At 35.8% G+C, this 23,525-nt stretch overlaps 1 protein-coding gene across 1 annotated transcript; it reads right to left on the reverse strand.

The window, feature by feature from the left end:
* Nucleotides 1-1,387: 1,387 nt before the first annotated feature.
* On the reverse strand, nucleotides 1,388-21,240 carry LOC123517977 (E3 ubiquitin-protein ligase RNF180-like). Its single transcript, XM_045278479.1, has 10 exons — nucleotides 21,147-21,240; nucleotides 17,252-17,358; nucleotides 16,713-16,825; nucleotides 13,926-14,057; nucleotides 12,862-13,069; nucleotides 10,717-10,821; nucleotides 10,196-10,263; nucleotides 9,818-10,028; nucleotides 3,576-3,687; nucleotides 1,388-2,386 (listed from the first exon to the last, which is right to left on the reverse strand). Exons 2-10 carry the CDS (start codon nucleotides 17,352-17,354, stop codon nucleotides 2,230-2,232), a joined length of 1,209 nt encoding a protein of 402 aa, XP_045134414.1. The 5' UTR covers nucleotides 17,355-17,358; nucleotides 21,147-21,240; the 3' UTR covers nucleotides 1,388-2,229.
* Nucleotides 21,241-23,525: the final 2,285 nt, after the last annotated feature.

Genomic DNA, 23,525 nt, shown 5'->3' on the forward strand with positions numbered 1-23,525 from the left:
TTGAAGTCTAGACAGGCACACACAAGTGCCTCACGCAGTCATTGGCGTCCACGTCACTAATGAGGCAGAGAGAACACTGTCTGGGGCACATATACACAACACTGGTAGGTGAGAGCGAATGACACTTGCAAAGCAATGTAAGGCACCTCATCAAGCCTTCTCAGAGCTCACCAGGCCTCCTCCACTGCAGCTGGGCCTTCTCAGAGCTCACCAGGCCTCTTCTGCTGTAGCCAGGCCTCCATACAGAGCTCACGTCCTTCCCAGTCTATATCCAACTTGTCTCTCTCTGTCTGGCCAGCCTGCCAAACTCACTGCGTCCCTCCATCTTCATGCCAAAATTTTTCCACTCTTCTGGTGGTGTCAGTTTAGTCCTACATCCACTTCTCTGACTACCCCCACCTTCATTACAATGTATATATATATATATATATATATATATATATATATATATATATATATATATATATATATATATATATATATATATATATATATATAATGAAGAAGGGCACTTAATGAGCATACTTCCATCACAGAAGAGACTACAATTAAATAACAACTTCATATAGTATTTTATTTACATGAAATATATTGTCCCTCCCACATGGACCCATCCCACACAAAAGAATCACTAACTCTCAGGGGATGAACCCAAATACCACAGCATCATTACTGCTCCCTAACAGCAGTCAGTTATTGCAGGAACTATTAGGTTCTTAATTCATGCAACCAACATGCTGCTTGAAAGATATTTTTTAGGGACAGTGTTGACTTACAAAGCAAGTTATACAATGCATATTCATCTGTCATTTGCAATACAAACTTTATGCATAAAATCTTGCGAGACTTTTCTGGTACTTCCTTCCTTTGCTATATATTTTTAGTCATGGCTTGGTGTCTTAAAGGTACTTTTTCAATGATATCCCCATTCATAATGAAATTATTATAGCAGAAACAAAGGAAGGTATATTGAAGCTGTAGAGGAGAATGAAGATATTTCAGAATCTCTATGCAACAATAATAACTGTTTCATTAAAAATATAAGTGAAAGATGAACAAAGTCAATGTGTTTCTAAACAAGTATATATGCTTCTAATTTTAAGGGGACTTATTCAATCACTAGAAGACAACAACTTTCATTAGGTAGATGACATACTTCCTTACTTAATATATGGAACAGGAGTGGTGAAAGTTTTACATAAGCCAACTTTACATGTTTTTTTTTTTTTTCATCTTGTCCTTTAAGTTTTGTTGCACCTATGGACTAAATAATGTATCTTTGACTTGTTGTGATACTTGGGAATGTTGTAAAAAAATGTATATTGCAAAAGAAAGGATGTTGATATATATATATATATATATATATATATATATATATCAACATCCTTTCTTTTGCAATATACATGTTAGGGTTATATGTATACCCCTATAGTGTCCCTTAGCTTTCATGGATTAGCAGACATTAAGTATTTCACAACAACAACACATGCTTTGCTGCTTTGATACCAATATTCATCAATGACTTATACTGTTATATATGGAAAGTTATTACAATTTTCTCACTGCTGGTGTAATGACAGTGAAAGCCAATCAATATAGGAAAAAAAATTTACAGATTATAACCAACAATTCTTTTTGACAAATTTGCTTTCAGGAGTGTCTTTTTCAGAGCAGGTTTTCTTTATCTTAGCTGCCTTATTGTTGCCTTTAATTTAAAAAAAAAAATTAAGTTAACTTAAAACATGTAAATAAATAGATAAAAAAATAAACCTGTTTGATTAAACATGCATTGTACAAAATATTATCATTGTTGTAATAACAAAGAAAGCTGATCACATCATCAGAAATTTAAATATACCAATGGACAAAGTGCAACCCCAAGATGTGACAGAGAGTCATAACAGGCAAATGTGTTAAGGTAAGATGACATGACACACAAGGCTTCACTACCAAGTAATTGCCAGTTGCAATATGTCAGTTAAACCATTACTAATTACATGCTGTATTACATAAATAAACAATTTCCCAATTGATTAAGATAGTTAATTTTTACATAAATATACAGCAAAGCTGAAGTGTTAAATAGGAAATCTTCTGTGTTTGATTCAATCTGACTTGTGACAGCTTATGATGAGAACCACACTCAACTCAACTCAACTCATAATCTGTCTATTTATCTAGCAGTCACTTTATCTGTCTATCTATCTTTATGAAGTAAAGGCAAACCACTCAAATCATTCTGTGTTCTGACTGAGTTTGGACTTCCTTCCCAAGATAGAGTACAATGCCAACACCTAAAATATTCAATGACATCATTGCAACAACAGCACGCCAGCCACCCGCCCACTCCACCCAGCTTCCACCAGTGTTATAGGCATTCCTCAATCTGTAACCATAGGAGAGATTATAAAACAAAATCACCCACACAATAAAAATCACATTAACATTACAGTATTTTTAAACTAGTTCTCAAATTATTTTTTCTAAATAATGAAAACAATTTATGTTCATTTCTTTTCAATCCCATGAAGGAAGCTATCATATTTGATGGTTTATAAGACACACCCTTTTCTCCAAAAAATGTCTCAGGAAATGACCCTATGTCCTATGAGACCAAGGTTCAGTATCGAAAGATTGGTTGGCAGCAACAGAGGCTCAAAAATCATTCAAACCCAAGACATCTTTGCAGATGTAAAAAAAAAAAAAAAAAGTGATGATAGGTACTACACCACAAAACAACTCTTTCTTTCAAGGTAACAATATATAATAGGTCATACTCTACTGGTAACCAAAAAACAAATGCAACTGGTGTCAGTGATCCTGATCTTGACATAGGCAAGCTTCAATGTGTTCTTTAGTGTGATGCCATTATTCCTTGAGGTAAGACACACTTTCACAAAATTAAAATTGCACCTATCTTTTAACATTCTTACCTTGCATACATGTAAAAGGATAATGTAAAAAAAATAAATATATATGATCATTAGCCCTGTAGTCTCTGACTCTCACAGTAACTGCCAATGTCATATACCAGGTTTATGTTCACATCTCACAAGTCACAGCAGGTTTGGTGTGTAGCTTACTAGCAAAGATCAAAGTTTTTAAATGCAAAATTTTGGGATCTAATAATAATCTAAATGCATGTGAGTCTTCAAATATCAGGGGAAATCCTTCACTTTATATTTAGAGCCTAAATCTGCTCATTTATCTATTTTCTTAACTTCTATGTCTGCCAAAAGTGGGGTGCGTCTATGAGCCCATGCATCTTATGAGTCATCAAATATGGTAAGTGTCAAAGTGATAAAATGGGAAGATCATTGCTATAAATGTCTGGGTTCCCAATGGCAGCTGCAGAATGAGAAGGCTGTAGTACTCTCTCAATGGTGGTTAGAGGCACAGTATTTAATTAAACTATTCAATATTTTGTAATCTAACTTTCTTAATAAACCAAGGATCTCATAAAAGTGGATGAATATTTGTTTCAACTAGTGAAATTGAAATGTCACATTTCTCTGTTAGAAGTACAAACTGATAACAAAAGAAGATAAGATTCACTACAATAAAGCAAAGCATACCTGTAATTTCTAATCCATGGTAATGGCAGGTGTTGACTGTTGTGCTGAAGTTCAAAGTTGCGCCTCTTCTGATAAAGATCAGAGAACCTTTCTCGAACATCATGTGCCAACTCTGTAATATATTCAATTTGAACAATTTAGAAGTGTGTTTATGTGTGTGTATTTACCTAGTTGTAGTTTTACAGGGCCTGGGCTTTATGCTCGTGTGGCCCCGTCTCCATATCTACACTTATCCAATCTTACTTTAAAAGTATGCACACTCGTTGCAGACACTACTTCTTCATTTAAACTGTTCCACATCTCAATACATCTTTGCGGGAAACTATCTCAGACATCTTCCTTTTCTCAGCTTTTTACTATGCGATCTTGTTCTTCGAATGTCATATTCTTCTCTCAGGATCAGTTTCTCATTATCCACTTGGTCTATTCCGTTAATCAATTTATAAACTTGTATCAGATCTCCTCTCTTCCTTCTTTGTTCCATGGTTGGCAGATCCATAGCCTTTAGTCTCTCCTCATATGTCATCCCTTCAATTTCTGGAACCATTCTTGTAGCCATTTTTTGTAGTCTCTCCAACTTCCTTATGTGTTTCTTTTTATGAGGGGTCCACACTACTCCTGCATATTCCAATCTGGGTCTTATTATAGTACTTATCAATTTCTTCATCATTTTTTTGTCCATGTAGTGAAATGCTATTCCAATATTCCTTAGCAAATTATATGTTTCTCTAAAAATTCTATCAATATGGCTTACTGGTTGATTGTTTTCTTCCATCGTCACTCCTAAGTCCTTTTCCTTTTTACTTTCTCCAGTTCTACTCCATCTCCCATCTTATAGATTCCCACAGGTCGTCTTTCACTCTTTCCCATTTCCATGACATGGCTTTTGTTCACATTGAATTCCATTTCCCACTTTTTACTCCATTCCCAGATCTTATTTAGGTCTTCTTGCAGTATTTCACAATCCTCTTTTTGCTTTATAACTCTGCACAGTTTCGTATCATCTGCAAACAAATTTATGTAGCTGTTCACTCCTTCTGGCATGTCGTTAATATAAATGAGGAAAAGTATTGGTGCCAATACTGACCCCTGTGGCACTCCACTTTCTACTGCTCTCCACTTGGACTTCATATCTTTAACTACTGTCCTTATTTCTCTCCCCCTCAAATAATTTTCTATCCATCTCAATGTGCTTCCTTTTAAGCCACCCTTCTCCTCTAACTTCCATAGTAATCTTGCATGTGGCACTTTGTCAAACGCCTTTTTTAAATCCAAATAAATACAGTCAACCCATCCCTCTCTCTCTTGTACTCTATCAACTATTCTAGAATAGAAACTCAATAAATTAGTTACACACGACCGTCTTTTCTAAAACCAAATTGGCTATTTGATATTAATTTGTTGTCTTCAAGGAACTCGATCCATTGTTTCTTTATTATTCTTTCACACATCTTGCATATTACACTAGTTAGTGATACCGGTCTGTAATTTAAAGGTTCTTCCTTCCTTCTTCCGCTCTTATATATGGGAACCACCTCAGCTCTTTTCCATTCTACTGGTACTGTTCCATTTTCTATTGAGCATTTTATGATGTTGTATATAGGACTTGCTAGTTCTTCCCTACATTCTTTCAGTATTCTGCCTGAGACTTCATCTGTCCCATTGCCTTCTCTTCATCCAGTTCCTTCATTGCCTTCTCTTCATCTGACCCAAAAAGTACTTCCCAGTTCCTTCTTTATTTTTTTCTTTTATTTCAAGCTTGGTTACTTTAATCTCTTTCATATAGATTGTCTCTCTATTACCCTGTGGCCTCTCAAATTTGGATTCCTTAGTAAAGACCTCCTGGAATTTATTATTTAATAGTTCTGCCATACTTTTTGGGTCTTCCACCATCCTGTTCTCTCCTTTTAACCTTTCTATTGTTTCTTTTTGCCTAATTTTTCCATTTATGAATCTATAGAACAATTTTGGTTGCTCCTTACATTTTTCGACAATGTCCTTTTCAAAGTTCTTTTCCTCTTCCTTCCTCACCTTAACATATTCATTTCTCGCTGCCTTGAAGTTTTCCTTATTTGCTGGATTTCTATTTCTCCTCCACCTTTTCCATGCTCCATCTCTTTTCTCCTTTGCCCTAGCACACCTTGCATTAAACCAATCTTTCTTTCCTTCTTCTTTAGGTCTATATTTTGGGACATATTCCCTGACTCCTGTTTTGTATATTTCCAAAAATAAGTTATATTTCTCTTGCATCATCTCTGAGTTTTCCATCTCCTCCCAGTTTACGTTTTAAAATAGTTCTTGAGATTCTCAATATCAGCCTTTCTGTAATTTAATCGGTCTCCTTTGTATGAATCGTCTCTATCTTCCTTTCCCTCTTCTATATCTATTTCTAATATTACATGGTCACTCTTTCCCAATGGGCACTTATATCTTATATCATCATTCATTTGTATACCCCTTGTAAAAACTAGGTCCAATCTTGCCGGCTCGTCGTTTCCTCTGAATCTTGTGCATTCCTTTACTCTCTGGTCCATCATATTGTCTATCATTAGGTTCAAGAATCTTTCTCCCAGGCTTCTTCCCCATACCACTTTCATAATTTTCCCAGTCCACTTCTTTACAGTTGAAATCTCCTACTAATATCACTTTTCTCCTTTCTTTAATGATTCTCATTAGACTCCTTATTGTGTCATCTATCATGTCTTTATATTCTTGATTGGTCCATGAATTTGTTTTTGGTGGCACATATGTTACAATGATTGTTAACTCTTTTTTATTAATATGCATCTTAACATACAATACTTCTGCTTTTCCTTCCCCACATTCCACTTGGTTTATCACTATCTCCTTCCTTAACATTATCATGACTCCTCCTCCTCCTTTACCCACTCTGTCTCTTCTCCATACATTATACCTATTATCCAAGTCTATTTTGATTGCCTCATTTAGTTTTGTTTCAGCCAGGCATACAATATCTGGATTTTCTTTCTTTATGTAATCTCTTAATTCTAATTTACTTGATAAAACCCCGTCTATGTTCGTATACATCATTTTTAGTCTTTTGCCTTTATCATTTTTAGTTAAACTTGTTCCACTTTTTTCTCTTCCTTCTTGTTTATATACCATTTCCTTATCCTGTCTCCTAGAATTCTCCAAAAAAATGCCTTTTTTTTCCTCTTCTGACCTTTCATTATTTTTTTCCCTTACTGCTGCTGCCAGTTCATTGTATCTCTTCCTTTCTTCCTCATTTCTATTTTTCTTTATATAGATATCCTTGCAGCCTTCTGTTTCTCTAAGTTTTGTTGTTCTATATAATATTTCTTCTGTTGCTGCTTGTGATTTTAGTAGTATTTTAATTGGTCTCGTTTTTCCTTCTTGATATGGTCCCATTCTGTTTATTTCTTCTACTTCCTCTTCCAAGTTCTGCCTATCTTCGTCGTTTAGATTCTTCAGTAGGTCTTTGACTGATTTCATTTCTTCTTTTTCTCTTTTGGTCTATATTTTATATTTTTTCTTTTATTCCAAATACGACTACACTCTTCTTTTTTTCTGCAATTTCTCTAACTAGATTTTCTTTTGTCTTGAAGACTCCTATCATTTTGTTTGTCGTATTTTCTTCTTTTTCTTTTAGTTGTTTTTGAATCACCTGAAAATCAGCCTTATCTTTCTTATCTTGGACTCTCCATGCTTGTACTTCTTTTTTAATCACGTTCTGTACTCTTTCCTCTTCCTCTTGTGTGTGTGTGTGTGTGTGTGTGTGTGTGTGTGTGTGTGTGTGTGTGTGTAATTCACTGTTTGATCTGCTGCAGCCTCTGACGAGACAGCCAGACGTTACCCTACGGAACGAGCTCAGAGCTCATACTGACCAATCTTCAGGTAGGACTGAGACCACACCACACATCACACACTGGGACAGCGAGTTACATCCTATCTCTTAATGTGTAGCCCCTGTTCACCTAGCAACAAATAGATACGGGATGCTGTTGTGGTGTAGTCCAAGTCCTACCTAAAGACTGATCAGTATAAGCTCTCAGCTCTTTCCATAAAGGAATGGCTTACTGGGTGACCTGCAAACTGTTGCCTTAGATTTATCATAAGCTTTTGATAGAGCCTGGCACAAAAGTTTGATTTTCAAACTAAACTCCTACAGTTTCTATCCCCCTCTCTGTAGCTTCATCTCAAGTTTCTTTTCTGACCATTCTATGCTACTAAGATAGGTGGTCACTGTTCTTCTCCTAGATCTATTAACAGTGGTGTTCCTCAGGATTCTGTCCTGTCACCCACTTTCTTCCTATTATTCATCAATGATCTTCTAAATCAAGCTTCTTGTCCTATCTACTCTCGTTACGATGATACCACTTTTCCATGTCTTTTCACAAGCGCCCAACACTTAAGGAGATAAACATCTTACACAGGGCAGCCAAAAACCACCTGACTTCTGATCTCTCTAAATATTACTGATAGGCGCAGAATAAGCCCATTATTGTTCATTGCTTAAAAACTCAATATCAACTTGACACAACCTTCTGGATAACTCTCTTCTTCAATGACACTCTTCTACACTGAAAATCCTCAGCAAATCCTTTACAGTACTTATAATATAAACTAAAACTTAACATCTCATCTCTAGCTAAAACAGTTTCTATGAAGTTAGGCAATGAGTTGTTTCTGCTAGTTTTTTCTCATCCCCCACTCCCCCAATACAGGGCCTCTGTACGTCTATATATGGAGTATGCTTCACATGTATGTAAAAATTGTATTCATATTCCTCTTACTGACTGCCTTCAGCTCCTCTTTCTTTACTACAAGTACCATTTGTTGCTATCTTCTACTGTTATTTTTACACTAACTCCTATTCTGATCTTGCTAATTGCATGCCTCCCCTCATGGGGCCTCACTGTAGAAGAGTTTTAACATACTTTCTCAAACCTCTATAGTGGAACCTCAGTTCACAAACAACCCTGTGCACAAATAAATAGATTGACAAACCAAAGTTTTTGATAAATTTTGTCTTTGTCCATGAATAGAGTTGCTGGCTTTGGCACAAGATGGCATTGCACAGAGCGTCAGTTGTTCTCATGGCACCACACCATTAACAGTGTTTCTTATGGTGCTGTTTTTTTAAGCATATTACAATAGAAATAAAGAAAGCCATACCAGCAAAGCATCTTCAGAATAATAATACTGTTCAATGCACACAAAGAAAAACAGAAGATAAGAACTTTATTACAAATGTGGAACACCAGAAAAAAAAATTATTTCCAAGATGCTTTGCTGATATCACAAGTCTTGGAAGCCATGAGATTCCACAAGATGTTTGTTTGGGCTGCCATATTTGTCATCACAACTGATCACAACACAGAGGCACTTCACCTACAGGACAGCAAGTGATGCATGATAAATGTTGTCAGGAAGATCAATGTATGATGTCTTGTCAGTTAGGTGCTGTTACTATAGCAACAACAACCCTTTATTTATTCCAGCTAAAAGGCGCACAAAAGCATTTGATAGAGGATACATGCTATAGAGACCACAGGGTGCATGCCAAGTCACTCTATCAAATGCAGCCTTGGGTTCCAGGAATTGATTAATCTATTTTACATTGATTCCTATGGGGAAAATAATATAGGTTCACAAAACATTTTGGTTCATAAACAGCCTTCACGAAGTTCGTAAAACCAAGGTTCCACTGTATTTTACCCACCTCTCAATAGAAAAAGCTAACCAGTATTTTCAGTCTTTCATCCCCTTTTCTGGTAAACTCTGGAACTCACTGCCTGTATCCTATGATTTCAACTTTTTCAAGATGGAGGTTTGAAGACATTAATCCTCAAAAATTTAATGACTCTTTCTGACTGTTTGGAAAATGGCATCTCAGTGGGCCTTTTTTTTTCCTCTAAATCTGTTACCTTTTCTTGGTGCCTCTTTTACATTGAAAAAAAAAAAAAAAAAAAAAAAAAAAAATCTGCAATTTACAATATATATAATATATATATATATATATATATATATATATATATATATATATATATATATATATATATATATATATATATATATATATATATATATATATATATATATATATATATATATATATATATATATATATATATATATATATATATATATATATATATATATATATATATATATAACATTCAACTGGGCAAAGAAATAATTCTACAGCTAAATGATAATGTAAGAAAACTTGTACACCATAAGATACATCTTACACTTACCAGGACAAGGCATGCACTGTCCAATAATCTGGCGGCACAGTGGGCAATGAGTGCTTGTGGGGTTGGGTCGGGCCATGCGACGCAAGCATGGTTCACAGAAGATGTGGCCGCAGGGTTTTGTCACTAAGGGACTGTACAATATGTCAAGGCACACCGGACACAACAAGTTGTCTGGGACATTTCTTTCATTCTCTTCAGAGCTGGAACCATCCTTTCAAGGTGAAAATAAATCAATAAATAAAACATAATGTTTGTGTTAGTAAGAAGAGGAAAGAAGACACGAGATGTTCTTTCCGGAAAACTTGCCAACAAATCTCACCTTAATTTTGTATCTTAGCTTGAGCTTCTATTTAAGAACTAGAATGACAAAGTAAATACAATGCAATATTCTTTACCTCCATATATATCAAATATAACTCTCAAGCAAATGGAAGACAGAAGGAATGCTTGGAAAAAGATTCAAAGTAAATTAAAAAGGAAAAAAGATATATAAAAAAGTCACAGCACTTAGAGAAAACTCATCTAAACCTATTCACCCAGCTACACAGATTTTCACAATGCTTCCATGATGTTCTTTAAGAGGACATGACATAAATGAACCTAAAACAATCATAATGACTTCCTCATCAATCAGTATTTCAAAAGAATTTTTTGGTGTATATAAGTTAATGCTCACCTAACAAATGGGTATTCTATTTTTATAGAATAAGAACTATTAAAATCTATCATGCAGCAGGTTTAGTAACATTCCATTTTACTTCCGGTATAATCAAGCATTATTGTACATACAATGTGATGACAGTAAATTTATATATTTACTATATCTTACCACACTTCCACTGAGTTCATCATCTAACACTTCAAAGCAAGATGCCTTTGCTGTCTGTCCACCACTCAACTCTTCACCAAAAGCAGTTGTATCAGGGTAATTCTTTTTCTATCTTGCTTCCTGTGCTTCACCTTATTGATTGACTTTCCATCCATCATCTTCCAAGACCTGGAAGCTAGATAAAAATAATTCATATAAGACATCAATCAAATGTATCATTGTAAGAACAAACATGCAAAGGAAAGGATATCCAGTCCTTTACTCTTTTTACTTTTTATTTATTTTAGGGGAAGGGGATTAGCCATATGAAATAACATAAGAAAATAAAGGAAGATGCAATTAAGTCTACTGCAATAAGAAAACATACCCATTTTTACCTAATATTTCCATCTATTAATTTGTCTAATCTTTATAACTGTTATGCAGTAGGATACACAAACACAAGCCACAGTAAAACTAGCCATGAAGTACTGTAGGTCCTTGTGATACAATGCTTACCACAAATAGTCTGCTGATAACTAACACAACGATGACACGTAATTACAGACTCCTCACAAAGTTAGGTTCCTAATATTGGAGTAGAGCACAATTAAAACTACATAAACAACATGAAACTAATAACAGTAATAATAAGAACAATAATAATGATAGTAATAATGATAATAATAATAATAATAATAATAATAATAATAATAATAATAATAATAATAATAATAATAATAATGACTATAGTATTAATTATCCAAAGACAGTAGGAGAGTTATTAGTGGGTGGCAAGGAGCCAAAGCTGGCCTGGGTGGGTTAATGGCTGGCTGAGTCTGAGAGGCTGCAACTATCTGGGCCAAATTCCCGTATGTCACACAATACATACAACCAAGTCTTTTTTTACATTAACTTTTACTATTCCTTCTAAATATTCCACTATTCAAAGTAGTTGTATCTCCAAAGTCATTAAATAGGAAACTTATTAAGTGAGGACAGTCTGTACTTTTTGCTTGCAGTTATCCCTCTTACATAAAAACCTATCAAACACACACACACACACACACACACACACACACACACACACACACACACAAACACACACACACACACAAAAAAAAGTGGCATCCACAATGACATGATGTGAAATGGACACAGTCCAGTCAACAAAGGCATGTCTTTCCTGCCTGTCAGATTGAGATTGAAATACTGGTTACATCTACTTCCCTTATTCATAACAGATTAATCTATTACTGTTTTATGACGGAAAACAATTTTTTATCCAAAAATTAAGTAAGAATCTAGTCCAACTGTACCACAGGAAATACAGGCCCCTCCTTAACAGGAACCAGAGTCCTACACCATGTGATAAAATAAGGTATAGAGAAGAAAAGGTGATTTAGTTTTCCCATAAACTTAATGCATATACTCTGTCTTTACTATCCCCTTAATCTCTTCACTTGCTACAACACAATAAAATCATACATTTTCTTTCACTTCTACATGAAAAGATAGATGGCCACACTTCATAAAGTAAAACAGTAATTAAATAATTACAGCTGAGTGAAAGCAGCTGATCTCTATCAGAAATACTCACTGGTAACCTGTACCTTAATCTATACTGTCTTCAGTATTCTTTCTCCATCTTCTATTTTCTACACAACAGTAAAGATGGGTTAGGACCATGCTCACCGTTATCGATTTTTCTTATTCTTCAAGGTAAAGGTGCATTTACCTAAATCTTGTCTTTGTCAATTTATACTACAGCAAGACCAGTGGGAGAGTTACATCAAGCAAGTTTCTTTTTTTGTTTGGTTTCAAAGAAAGTTCCATATTCAAATACATCAGATGGTGTCATCTGTAGGTAGCTCACCAAACCATCCATTAATGAGTAAAGTGTCTGTCAGATCCTTTATTTGCAATCTTCTCACTCTAAACTGTATTATATGTCTCCCTTGGTCTGCCCAGTGGCACCCTATCAATCATCATAACATTTTGTTATTCTTCTCTTTTCTTTCTACATGGTCATTAAGAGACAGAGAACATTGATAAAATAATGAAAAAATGCACACACATGCACAGAAATATACACATATATAAATCCATAAATGAAAGATTAATACTAAAATCTCTCAGGTCAACAGAATTTAGTACTACACATGTGATGAGCTATAGTCTATGTGGGAAAAATGAACTAACTGAGCTTCAACAAAATTTTATTGTGTATCCTCACAAGTGTCTTCTGGAGGGACGTCAGTAGGCTGTAGATCAGTGAAGTTTCTGGGAACAACAGTGGCAGCACCTTCTTTTACATCACTCGCTTCCGAAGGAGAAACCTGGCTGGACTCATCCAGAGGCAATGTGGAAGCACACAGTACAACAGATTGATTTGGAAATGACACAGGATGTGGAAGCAATTCATTGACTTTCATCCAATCAACCTGTAGAGGAAAAATCTCTGAGAGGTGCTCTAGTCTAGGCCCCCAAAAATGCATATAAAAAAAAAGCCACTGAAGGTGACAGTCTGCAAAAAGTTTAGTTCAGAAAGAATTATCCAAGATTGGAAAAGTGTCTTTAAAACCTCTTATTGCTTAATTTCAATAAGTATCAAATCCTAACTTTGGAGTAATTACGGGGTAAGTGTTTGAGTCATGACTAAATACTTTCAACAGGTTAAAAGTGTGATAAGTTCTTATAAAGAAAGATTCCATTCGGAACACCACAAATATATGTCAAAAGTATGTTAATCTAAAAATAATCTTAAAAAAATAATAATAATATGAGATAGCATTAAGGAAAAAATATGAAACAATAATTAACAAAATTGCAATTGAAGCTACATTAACATAAATGTAACTATATATATATATATATATATATATATATATATATATATATATATATATATATATATATATATATATATATATATCACATATGAATGCTGTACAGCAAGAGATATGTTGATGGGATAAGAACAGAACATGACAGAATGGGGAGCATATATGAAGACCTGCAGTACTTCGATAGTACCTCTTTTAATGTAAGAGAGGAAAGCTGGTCAAGGGCAACATAAAATGTAAAAAAAAAAAAAAAAAGGGTACACCAAGTTGCCAGTCCCAAAGCAGGTCTGAGAGAGTTAGCCAAAAAAAAAAAAAAAAAAAAAATTGGAATAAATGTCTACTCTTATTGATTTTATAGTCAATCTGATATATGTAGTAAAGACTCAGATTAATTGTAATCTTTATTTTTATCTAAGACATGATTTATCACTAGAATCTTTACTATATTACACACCTTTGATTTCAGAATGTGTGCTTGAGGAAGAACGTGTGATCCACAGGCACACTGGCTCCCTGACACAAAGTTGAAGGAGCCAAGTCGTGCCTGGCAAGCTGGGCAATATACCTTTCCCTTGGTCCACGAGCTCTGTGGAGTCACTTGAAATAGCTGAAATTGTCATGTCATACAACATTCACTTAAGTTAGATTCCTGGCGCCTAGGCTGGTTTGTAACATCACAGCTGACTGGCTGCATCGCTCTCTTGCTAGCACTCGCATCAAGCCACACACATTTTACATGCTCACAAGAAACATTTTTATATGATATCCATAACTCACTTCATATATGCAGGATAGTCAGTTTTGTTCAACACCATCAGACTCAGCAGTGATTGTACAATCAACATGTATGGTATGTATTGTTAAATCTTAACAAAACAAACAAAAAAACAAAAAGTATTGTGATGAGTTGAACTGTAAAGATGTAAAAAAAAAAAATCATAACATGTTTTACTTATGTTTGCTACTTTCAACAGCTAATCAATGAATGTTATAATATATTATTGCCATACATATGAAAAACTCTCATGAACAAAAACTGTGATCATATAGTGTGATTCTACAGTCAGTGGTAAGTCTTGATGTCAACCAACACTGGCTATCCCATATATGAAAAGAGTTATGGCATGTCAGATTGAAATATTTCTCACTCATGATGATGGTCACTGTTATAATATAATAACAGCATATGCACACATGAATCCAAGACACAATCTTGGAACTTTTCACACTTCAAGACTACAGACATGTACATACCTTTCATTTAAGTACAAATATTTTCCTGATTCATTTCCAACTAGAATTTTATCAAGCTTAAATCTGTTACTTTCAATCCTATCTTAAATACTGATTTTGCCTATAAAACCTTAATCATAACTCTTATACATAACTCTCTCATATACCTCGCTTTCTTTACACCCATCTAAGAAATGTAAATGTAGGAGTTTAAGCCATCAAAGGATTTGAGGCAGCTACAGCCGCTTTATCTGATGAGGAACTGAGGCAATTATAGCCATTCTGTTAATTTTACGTTATATTTATTTTTTTCTCAATGCTTGTAGTTCAGTCATCAGTAATACTGCTTGTGAACTAGTTAGGTTAGTCTCAGCTTCTGCCCAGCTCTGTCTGCTCACTCTCCTCCTTGCACCTCAACACCACATGTACAATACACTCATACTGGTACACTTGATACATTGCTCTGGTAAGGAACTTGATAAACTATTTAGCATGTGTGAAGAGAGCTCAGGGTAACTGTTTCTGTTAGGTACTAACCATAACCAGACAGGCAAAGTGGATGCATGGCAGGCAAGTGACTCATTTCCTTCAAAAGTCTCTTTTAACTTGCAGTCTCTCCATAACCACTGCACATAGAGACTTTTAGATAGTATTATTAGAAAGAGGAAGATGATGTTGAGTACAAAGTCTATATCACTTGCAGTTCCATTGCAGGCTAAGTATAAGGTGTGTGTAATTCACCTCGGTTATCTGCTGGTCACCCAGCCAGTCTTCCCCATTACGGAGCAAGCTCAGAGCTCATAGACCGATCTTCGGGTAGGACTGAGACCACAACACACACTCCACAAACAGGGAAAATGAGGCCACAACCCCTTGAGTTACATCCCGTACTTATTTACTGCTAGGTGAACAGGGGCTACACATTAAGAGGCTTGCCCATTTGCCTCATCGTTTCCCAGGACTCGAACCCGGGCCCTCTCGATTGTGAGTCGAGCGTGCTAACCACTACACTACATGGTGTGTGTGTGTGAATACAAGCTATTTTTCACATGCAGTCCTGTAGGACCAGTTCTAGTGCCATGAAAACTGTCACCACTGTTGGTCTTTTACGGGCTAATCTCCTCTTACAAGGGTTATTTTGTGAATATCATATACTTTTATTAATTTTCCCCTGTATCAATTCTAACAATCCTGCATCCTTCCTATAACACTATGACCTTACAACTACACAGCATAGCCCAAATGAAGAGATACTATAGAAAATACATTAAGGTACTATCACACGGGCAACTTTACTGGCAATTTGCCACTAATGCAGGCATCTTAATGCCAATATTGGTGGCTAGATGCCACTAAACACGAGATGCCAGTGATCATCATCTTGCTACCAATACTGGCATCTTTGTTTACATTGTCAGCTGATAGAGCAAAATTATTTGGTTCAAAGATGCTCTTGCCATCCTCGGTGACTTCTATTGAGGAAACAAAAGTTTATGTCAGAAATTCTCAACCTTTTTCTGATGGTACCATACAGTCCCTGTGCACCATCTGATTCCAAAAAAAATTTCAATTCCAGCAAATATAAATTTTTCACATATAAAATACACAAATGAACTACCAACAAGGAACACAACTCATTTTAAGCGAGGGATGCATCTGTTTCTTCTCTGCCTGCTGATCAATGCTAGATTATCTTGTGTAAGGCAATAACAATTTTTTTCTGGGAAATGAATTTATTTAATTTAACTAAAAATCACATATGATCCCGAAGGTACTCATGTACCACCTGGAAGGCCTTCGCATACCACTAGTGGCACACAGGTTGGAAACCACTGGTCTATGTGATACCAGGAATAAAAGCTAATAAAAATAAATATACATAGGGAAGTTTTCAAGCAATTACGAAAGCTCTAAAGGGATCTGCAGTCCTATTTTTTTTTTTTCACACTTGATATATCTTTAGCATCCAGCTTTTGTGTGATAGCACCATTATGCAAATAGTTCTTACCTCTTCTATGGCTTGCAGTACAAAGTCAGGGAAAGACTCTTCTGATAAATAGAGGCAGCTATGTTCCATTAATGAAGGGCAGGTGCATTCAGGGTTATTGGTTTCATCCACAACTGAAATAAACATGCATAGCTATTAGTCTAAGAGCTCAATCATCACTAGCAATTGAACCAAACACAAAGCTGTGAGTGATGATAATAACAGAAATTTTTTTTTCATATTTTCATTTATTTATCTTTTTTCTTTTCTTTTTTCTTCCTGGAGCCTGGATTAAATTCCTTAAATAACATCTTTCTCCTCAAGTTGAAATTAATTTGAGCTTTCAGATCAATCACTCAGTATCTTAATGTATTGAATGTGTTAAGGTCATGCCTTAGTTTGAGATGATACAAGTAAAAATGTTCTGGCTTGAATCAACACTTGTTAAACTTGAGATCTTATTGTATGTTACATCAAACACTTATTACTAACAATAAGAACAGCAAATTTAAGGGTTCAAGTGGTAGAGGTGTTACAATCAGCAGGAACTGAGGACTAACCTGTGTCATGGTACTCCTTCCCATGAGCATCAAGCACACATAGCTTGGTCTCAGACAGTAGCACACTGCGGCACTTCCTGCATCTTATCCTTTCATTCTCCATGCTTCTGCCACACAAAGGATACAAATAATGAAAAATGCATCCATCACATGCTATCTTTTAGTGTCAATCAATTAATCAATACTCAAATATAACTACTAGACTGGATAAATGTTACCTTTAGAGATGATCGCCCTTTTCTATTTTTCCTGATTCACAACAAACTCAAGGACCAGTGGAAATCTGAGGTTTCAAGTAAGACATGAAGAATTTGTAAAATCTAACCTAACCTAGAACCATGGTAGCATTGGTGATTATAACTAAGAGAGAGAGAGAGAGAGAGAGAGAGAGAGAGAGAGAGAGAGAGAGAGAGAGAGAGAGAGAGAGAGAGAGAGAGAGAGAGAGAGAGAGAGAGAGAGAGAGAGAGAGAGAGAGAGAGTGCACCACCGCTGACAATGTGCAGACGATAGACTCTAAAACTAAAACTCTCCGATCACTTGATTTTTGTCTTCATTTACTGGTCGTTGGAGGTCTAAAATTCAAATTCTTTCTTTTTTTGACTGAGGATAATTTACTATGAAGTAAACTAGGTTTTCTTTTTGTAGATGACATAATGAGCAAAGTGTTCATCAGCACACTGGCAAAGGTGATGTAAACAACACAGCCGCCTGAGGTGCTCTCTCCAAGAAGTATATACTTGTTCATGTTGCAGATTACTGCTTTAGATTGGCTGTGAGGGTGGCCATATGGTGAGTTTGCAGCAGGTCAGTACGTATTCCATAGCAAGATTGCATAAGGTGCAAGCCTGTGAGATATCAGGCCTGGCATTTGGCAATGTTGTACTTCCATGCTAAGATGCCACTTTTCTAAGAGAATACACCTTAATTTTTACCTCAACGGCGATGTGGAACAAAGGTTAGAATTATTTCAGAATGATTTTGGAAACACCAATTTATATAGAAAACTTAGGGAAAGAAAGAAAGACAGAGACAAGGGTAAGAAGGTAGAAAGGCATTAGAGAAAGAAGGCAAGCCTGTGATCCAAGGAGAGGTAGCAATAGTGTGGAGGTAGTCTACTCTGACTCTGACAATCTATTGTCTTCCTCCCATCCTTTGTCACTTCACCATGTCCTTCAGGCAGTCATTAACTACTTGTTAAAGATGCCACTGGACCACATGGGAATCGCCCACTACAACAAGCAGGAAGCTATATCTTTAATTCATATATTCTTGGTAAGACAAGTTTTTATTACTGTACACTTCTTAAACAATAATGAACTCTTTTATTTCATCATGAGTATAGAACTAGATGCATTAAATGAAAAGAAAAAGTATCATATACTCTTGAAGAATGTGAATCCTATCTGGACGAGTGCTGCGACCTTCCAAAGGGTGGTCAGCCATGCATTTCTGCTGCATTGTTGCCACTCTAGGTAAAATATTTTGCCTGACACCATGGTGGGATATTACAATGGGTAGCTAATATACACACAAGGAAACAATAGATTCCCGATTTTTTTTCCACATTACTACTTTCAACTGCCATTCTTTCCTAGTCTAGGAAATAACTTTGTTACTCTTGTTGGAAATGTTCCACCATCAACTAGAGATGTACTGATACCAAAATTTTAGCCGATTTTGATACCGATACCACCTAATTGGGCCGATACCGATACTACTACCGATACCGATACTACTACTTATAGTGATTACTGCACTGGACACCAGGAGGAGTTGGTGGACGGCGAGCGTTATCAGATGGGAGGCTTTGTTTTGGGGGATGCTGTAAGTCCTTCTGCAAACGTTTGTGAAATAGGAGCAATTCTAGAAGCTTTTTGAAGCCATTTGCAAAGGTAAATTACTCAGTAATTGGAATGACTATCTTCTCAGTCTTCTGATCCTTGTCAGTTATTTTAAATTCTTACTTCTTACTCTTTTAGCGACCATTTGGTCTTGTGCATTTTCATTATTAATTTTATTGACGATATTTTGGCAATCAAAAATATTTTTTAAACTATTAAAATTGTAAAACAGACACAAAATATTAGCAAAAGAAACTCATTTTGTTGTGTATGTTTCTTTTTAATTAAATCTGACATCCTTTGATATTAATTCATTAGACATTAGTAGACCAATTCAGAAAAATGAGCTTTCACCTAATCTTTTCAATTAAATAGAAAAAGTTTAGTTTATTCTAAATTTCTAGTGTATTGCTATGATCTTAAATAATTAATATGCAACAAATTATACACAATGCACATGATTACAAAACAGAATCGTTACTTTCTTAGTTATGGAATTTTTACATCCTTAGGTTAACACAAGTAACTCAAAAATTAAACTTGCATTAAAATTAATATACATATATAATTCGAGCTTCCACCTATTCCAGTATGATATCTTGGAAAAGGCTAGCACTAGCACTGTTAATTATAAATCAAATAAGAATATGCTGTTATTTACAATAATGCAAAATGCCTAACTATATATATATATATATATATATATATATATATATATATATATATATATATATATATATATATATATATATATACCAAATCATTTTGTTGGATTCTCAATATCTGAAGTTTGACATTCTTAGATTATAGTTCAAAAACATAAGCTTTTCACCTGTGTGAACTTTGTGTGGGTGGAGGAGCAGCGTCTGACTGAGAGAGTGAGAATGCGTGGTGACTCATGACCGACCATGTGTTAGGATGCCTGAGTTCAGCCTATATGTGTTTCATACACATCAATTTAGAGGTTGTGGCTTATTACCACAGAAAACAGTATTCTATGACATACGGTAATCACCACGGAAACTTAATACGTCGTATTATATTAATTTGGTATCATCAATATCTTATATCGAATATATCACTAATTAGTAAATTCCTGTTAGGTATCAGAAGTATCGGCATAAAATAAGCCGATACTGATACCCAAAATATGGGCCGATACCGCCGATTCCGATACCGAATCATCGGTACATCTCTACCATCAACAGTACATCTTCTGTGTTTCTCTTTGGATGGAAGCAAAATTGGAATGAGGGAAAGATGTTGGTTACAGGCCACAAGGTGATAATGAATGGAGGAAATGGGATTTAAACACGAGACAGAACCATTTCCTCCTAATCCCTTATTCATTACTGGTTCTCATTCCTATTTTCTCCTATTGCCTTACTTGTTATCCTCTTACCCTATTTATTATCCATTTTACTTTCTATTTACTGTTTTATTGTTATTTCTGGTAAAAGTCAAGAATAGAATCTCCTTTCTAATCATTAAAACAAGCATGCAAGGTGATAGAGTACTTACTATACAACATGTCTGATGTTTTTAACGTGGATTTTTACCTTATTTCCTCCTATTGCCTTATTCATTATCATAGTTTCATTCCCATTTACTCCTATTCCTCATTTCTTATCATTTTTTCTCTCTTGCTATATTCCATTTTCTTTCTATCTCCTGTGTTATTTCCATTTCCTCCAATCATTAACAATTTTTTTCCTGTCTCCAGTTTTAATCCCATTTTCTCCATTTATTATCTCTTTTCTCTTTCCCTTGTTGACCAAAAGCGAGGCTTCATATGTGACGTCAAATCAGCTGCGTGAAAGAGTGAGCTGTGAAGAAGAGCCAAGAAGGTGCCCTGTTTAGATAACAAGGTGAAACAAAAAGTACCAAAAGACTAGATAGAATGTAGAGCATCTAGAAACCTCGGCTTCCCGCGGTGGCTAAGTCATATATGACAGAGAGTGAACGGCACTCTACTTAGACAACTCGGTGACCCAAAGAGCAAGTTAAATGTATGACCAAAGCAAGCAAGGAAGCAGCAAGCAGGTAAGTGTTACCTTCACCAAGTCTCTTCTCCTTAAGTCATAATCCTGCAGCACTGCACGAGAAATGTAAACAAACCGTCTAAATCTTGGTGCTGATGATGACTATATTTGTACTCTAACGTAACGGGATCTCTCTCTCTCTCTCTCTCTCTCTCTCTCTCTCTCTCTCTCTCTCTGTGCAAGGTGTACGTATTTGAAAAATGATCAAGAGGGCAATCGTGAATCACCTAGAGAAAACAAAGTTTCTGAATCAGCATCAACATCGTTAGTATATAATGTATTGTGTACTTGTAAGTGTATCTTTAAGTACTGATGACGAGGTCGCTGTGCGACTGATACAGGATAACCTAGATGGGCCCTGGTGGCCCTTTGTTATCCTATTATTTATGTTATGTTAACATGGTTTTCAGTCTGGTACGTCATGTCTAACACAGGTACGTACCTACTTGAGTAATGAATATTGCATGAACCTTTGTTCTAGATGAGAGAGACTGTAGATGTGTGGTGTACCTGGACTGCAAGAAAGCATTTGATTGACACTATACCCTACGTTCGCTTACTTTCCAAGATCAGTTGGAATTTATGGTCAAGTGGCAAACTGGATTAGCAGCTAGCTTTCTGAGGGTTGATGCAGTAATCTTTGCTGAGTGCACTGGAGGTTCTGGTAATGGCTCTAGAGACACTGCACGAGGAGGCGAGGCCCTTTGAAGTCTAGGTTTCCTGGCCCAAGACCAAGGTTCAGCAGGTGTTTGGAGGCTTACTGGATGAAACAGTACAGTCCGTCCATGCGTATGGTGAGGATATCGAGATCTCGGAAAATTTCACATACTTTGGTAGTGTAGTGCGTAACGACGGTGGGTCGAGCCAGGAAGATGTATGGCGGATTGGCCTGGCCCATGGCGTTATGAACTCGCTTAACACGAGTATTTGGCGTTGTCGGTACCTGTGCAGACGGACAAAAATTCGGATCTTCAAGTCATTGGTGATTCCTGTCTTACCCTATAGGTGTGAGACATGGACGCTGAACACCGATCTGAAGAGTCGAATTGATGGCTTTGGTACTAGATGCCTTTCTAGGATCATGGGGTATCGCTGGCATGACTCTGCCTCAGTTAATCAGCGATTGTTCCGTGAGACTGATTCGAGGCCGATTAACAGCATAGTCCGTCAACTCCAACTGCGACTATATGGGCATGTGGCACGCTACCTGGAAACTGATCCTGCATATCTGGTTGTCTCCAAAAGGGATAATCCAGCATGGAGGAGGCCAAGGGGACGTCCACATGCAGAACTCATGGCTGCGGCAAATCGATGCCTTGCTAGGAGTTACTTGGCAAGGGGAGGAAGCCTGCATGAAGACTATGATTCTATAGTTCGAGTAATTCTAAGTTGAAAATACTCTATACACATGTTGTGTTCTGCTTTTTTTTTTTTTTTCGAGAATCTAACGTGTATAGGGTGTGTGTAGCGAAAATTGTTTGTCAGGGTGGAATCAAAAGCTTTTCGTCTGGTCAATTTCTCTCCTCTAACTGACTGTCTTCAGCCTCTTTCTTATATCGCCCAATGTTGCATCCTTTGTTATCTTATGCCGCTATTGTCACGCTAGTTGCTCTTCTGCATATCTTGCTGACTGCATGCCTCACCTCCTCTCGCGGCCTCGCTGCACAAGACTTTCTTCATGGTCCTATGAAGCTAAGCTATTTGGAGACTCAAAACGCTGGTTTATCCCTTCGATATTCATTATAGGTACCTATTAGCTGGGCTTGATCTGAGAGCCTTTAGTTGATTTTGCTAAAATAGTGGTCTGTAGTTTCCACTGGTAGTGATTTGATCTGTATTATTATTATTATTATTATTATTATTATTATTATTATTATTATTATTATTATTATTATTATTATCATCATCATCATCATCATCATCATTACCATCATCATTATCATTATTGTTATTCAATACTGTTTGTTTTATTGGTGAAATGGTGAAGCGTGTTCTGTTTGTGAAGTCATGGGTGTATTGTTTGTGACTTGGTGAAGTGTATTGTTATGAGCGCTGAAATGTGTGAAGTGTGTTCTGTTTGTGAAATGAAGTATGTAGTTTATGAAATGGTGACGTGTATTGTTCTGAGCGGTGAAGTGTAGTGCGAAGTGCAGCTTGTTCTTGTTTTCATTTTTATTTTCATCTTATTTTATATATATATATATATATATATATATATATATATATATATATATATATATATATATATATATATATATATATCAGGGTTGGAAAAAATCATGATTTAAAAAAAAAATTTATTCAAATCGGATTTTTTTTTTATTTAAATCGATTTTTTTTATTTAAATGATTTTTTTACTTGAATCGCTTCACGATGTCCAAGTAAACTTT

Source organism: Portunus trituberculatus, chromosome 43, assembly GCF_017591435.1.
Source record: "Portunus trituberculatus isolate SZX2019 chromosome 43, ASM1759143v1, whole genome shotgun sequence".
NCBI lineage: Eukaryota > Metazoa > Arthropoda > Malacostraca > Decapoda > Portunidae > Portunus > Portunus trituberculatus.